Here is a 3,698-nt window from a genome sequence, read left to right as displayed (position 1 = left end):
AATTATAGATCCACCTCTACTCGTGAAAAACTAAGAACAACTCAACTAATAGTCCAAAGTAAGACGGATGCCGCACTATTGACAACCGTCTTTCATTGTACGTATCAGGTGAATGGACATCTACATGAGGAAATTAAGAAAATAAAATTTCAAAAAGTTACAAACAAAATACCAATAAACTTTTTCAGAAATCTAAGTTTTTATCACTATGGCAGTGGCCACAGATATAGTCACAGGTTCACAGTTCGTGGTCCATAAAACACGAGGAGCATAAAATAACATTTAAAAAGTTAAAAATCTTTTTACATGCAGCAAATAATACAATGTAGGAAAAAGCCTGCCTTGTGATTGCCAGGTCACTTTTAGTCAAGTCTCTTCCAGTGGCCCCCACAGTTCACAAGATCTCTAAATATTTCCGCTTTCTTCCTCAGCACATCGCACGATTCCAATTAAAGGAAAAAAAAATTCTAGTCACCTACTAAAATATAGCAGAATTACCAAACTTGGCCAGTTCTCTTTGTTGCAAAAAGGGTCTGTTTTCATTCCCTCCTACACCAAGAAAATCTCTTGTTAAACTGCCTTCAGTATTTCCACTAGTAATATTTACTTGCTTTCCTTTATTTTGCCTCATCATCAAAGAATTTGCATTTGTGTCTCCTAATAACAGGCCATTATTTCCTTGAATATTGTCATGAGTCGCCAAAGTTGAACCAAAATTAGATGACCCCATTAGCCCAAATTCAGTACTGTTAAAGAGTGCTGAATTGCTGCTCCTTGTTGATCCCATTTGGGCTGCTTTTTGTAAAAGTGCTGTTGCTGACATATGAGCTGCTTGAGGAGTAGTTGTTTCTTGTTGGCTATTATTGTAATACATTGAACTATTAATAGTACTCTCAGATAAATTTCTTCTGTTAATATCTTCTTCCTCCTCCTTTAGCACTACTCGTGGTTGCTGCATCGACGACGAGGAGGCCGAGGCACCGATGAACCATTGGTTATTGCTATTATGTGATGCCATTTGAACTAAATCATGAGGCAAACTACTTGTTGTGCTTGATGGTGTTGCCAAAAAGTCATTTGGACTACCTGCATATATATGGCGGATTCAGAATTTTAATGTACTTGGAGTTATTGACTTTATTATATTCCGCGTTGAAAATACGAATCAGCCAATAGTTACCTGAATTTGCATTGTCAAGCCAAAGTGGGAGCCTTGGTTTTTGTCCATCAAGATTAAGTTGACTTGAAGGGTTTAATCCTAATCCCATTAATTCAGGCCAAAATAAAGAACCAAAGTGAGAATTTCCACTTTGCTGCTGGAGATTAGTCATTCCACCATTCAGCAATTGATTTCTCAAGTTAAGATTTGCTGTATTTGGAAATGATGTAAACCTTGCACTTTCTTCAGCCAATGCATCGCAGAATGCACGGTGTGTTATAAAGCTGTCCTTTCTGTTTCATTTTCAAGAAAGACCATTATAAAAGTCAGACAAGAATTCAAGATTTAAACTTAATGCAGTTAAGGTCTGAATTCTCTGGAAATATATATATATATATGTATATATCACTATTAAAAACAGGAATTATCGTCGGACAAATTCTGTAGCTAAATAAAAAAATCTGTCACTAATCCTATTTAGCGACAGATTATCAAGAAATTATATTAGATATGAGCGATTTAACGATGGATTGGCGACGAAGTTTAGTGAATATTGATTCAAAATTTAGTATTTATATTTTTCAAGATTCCTCCTATGTATATATATTTATGGTCAATGCTAAAAATAATGGGTTCAATTGAATTTGCTCGTGATACGTGGTGCATTGAATTAAATTCACATGGAGTTAAAGCATTAATTTCCTCAACAAACTAATCATAGGTACTCACTACATTCTCTAGTAAATTCTCTACTAGAGAAACTATATGATAAAGACATTTGATTTATTTAATTCAGATATATTCATTAATAATAAAGTCATGAGTTACCTGGAAAAAAGTGTGCCACAGTCACATTTATACTCTCTAGTCCCACAAATCTTACTGTGAGCTTTCCAATCAGATTGAACTGCATATTTTTTTGAACATTTCTCACACTTCCATTTCTTCTCACCATGTTTTCTTGAAAAATGCTTTTTAATACCAGTTAAATCCCCTAAAGCTCTTGATGGATCATGATGTACACAAGTTTTTTCTGGACAAATGTAAACTTTCTTCTTAACTTCTTTGTTTGTTCTTTGTTTGAGTTTCCATGGCAAATTGTGACCTCTTCTATGAAGCTGCAAATTCTGGTCCCTTTGAAAACCCTTGTTGCAGATTTCACAAATGAATCGATTCGTCGCCATCAATGATTTTGGTGATAGTGCTATCACTTCTGCATCTGGATCTGTTTTTGTAAATAGCAAAAGCAAAAAATAAACCTGATTATGACAAAACAACAACAACAACGCCGTATAATAGCACAAGTAGGGTCTGAGAAGGGTAGTGTGTATGCAGACCTTACCCCTACCTAAAAGGTAGAGAGGTTGTTTCCGATATACCCTTGGCTCAAGCAATGATGAAAAGAAAATATTGAAGACACAAAAAGATGTTCTTGATCAGAGGCAGATTTACAATGTTAAGAGTGTTTCAATTGAACTCCTCGTATACTATATATATATATATATATATATATATATATATATATATATATATATGTAAAAAATCATTTCAGTTGATCTTTATTTAGTTTTGAACTCATTTTCACAGAGCTCAGAACCTCGAACACATTAAATTTTAATTCTCGATCCATCTATGTTGTTGAAAAGTAAACATAAGCTAATAACTTGCTCTAATTGCTTACCTGGATTTCCTGGGAGATTTCGCTTTCTTTTATTAGAAGCTGGATTTGAATTAGGGTTTGGAACATTACTACTAGGGTTTGGATCTTGAATGAAACCTCTAATGGAAGAAGGTAAAGAAGAAAGTCCATTATAAGACATCACTTTTTTTAAGCTCAAAATTTGGAGTAAATTAAACTAAGTAGAGAAAAGGAACAAAAGAACCAGCTCAGCTTCAGGAGAAAACCAAAAGATTTGCTGAAAACAGCTAAATCCCAAGATTACACGGTGTACAAGGTTTTGTTTCTCAGCAGAAAGTAAAAGTTAAAATAAGAACAAATAACAATAGTTGTTACAACTACTGCTTCATTCCATCTTCTTCTTCTTCTAATAATACTTCTTTGTTGTTACAGAGATTTTTCTCTCCCTCTCGATCACTTTGTGTTTGATTTTAGTAGCAAAAAAACTACTACTACCTTATACTATGGCAGCTACCAAAAGAAAGAATATTTCTCTTCTCTCTCCTTTTTCTCTATTATATTCCTTATCTCACACGGCTTTTGTCTCTAAAGTCGGTCAGCCATAGACTCAAGTGGACCAGTTCTCCTCCCCCCAGTCAAAATGGTAAATACAAATGTATTACGTAGATGTTTACATCAAATTAAATAATCTAACTGTATTAATTAAAGATTAAAGTGAAAATGATTATCATTTAGCTATACTTAATTAAATGATAATTCAGTGAATGAATAATAGATATTTTGTACTTAATGTAAACATCGGGTGCACAGGTAAGTTTTTACCATTTCAAAATCCTGCAAAGATCATACTTGTTGAAGAAAGTAAACAAACAACAATAACATACTCAGGGTCTGGGAAGG

General features: G+C 33.9%; 1 protein-coding gene across 1 annotated transcript; it reads right to left on the bottom strand.

The window, feature by feature from the left end:
- Nucleotides 1–248: 248 nt before the first annotated feature.
- Nucleotides 249–3,357, bottom strand: LOC107772011 (protein indeterminate-domain 13). Its single transcript, XM_016591495.2, has 4 exons — nt 2,841–3,357; nt 1,988–2,384; nt 1,181–1,452; nt 249–1,086 (listed from the first exon to the last, which is right to left on the bottom strand). The coding sequence occupies exons 1-4, from the start codon at nt 2,977–2,979 to the stop codon at nt 479–481; spliced, it is 1,416 nt and encodes a 471-aa protein (XP_016446981.1). The 5' UTR covers nt 2,980–3,357; the 3' UTR covers nt 249–478.
- Nucleotides 3,358–3,698: the final 341 nt, after the last annotated feature.

This window comes from Nicotiana tabacum, chromosome 18 (assembly GCF_000715075.1).
Source record: "Nicotiana tabacum cultivar K326 chromosome 18, ASM71507v2, whole genome shotgun sequence".
Taxonomy (NCBI): domain Eukaryota; kingdom Viridiplantae; phylum Streptophyta; class Magnoliopsida; order Solanales; family Solanaceae; genus Nicotiana; species Nicotiana tabacum.
This window is presented reverse-complemented; position numbering and strand designations above follow the sequence as displayed.

Bases quoted from the DNA above. Each gene is read 5' to 3' on its own strand.
- LOC107772011 (XM_016591495.2), bottom strand. From the start codon at position 2,979: ATGTCTTATAATGGACTTTCTTCTTTACCTTCTTCCATTAGAGGTTTC. The intron at 2,385-2,840 runs GTAAGCAATTAG...TTACAAAAACAG, and splicing joins AAATCTCCCAGGAAATCCAG to ATCCAGATGCAGAAGTGATA. The intron at 1,087-1,180 runs GTAACTATTGGC...ATATATATGCAG, and splicing joins GCTTGACAATGCAAATTCAG to GTAGTCCAAATGACTTTTTG.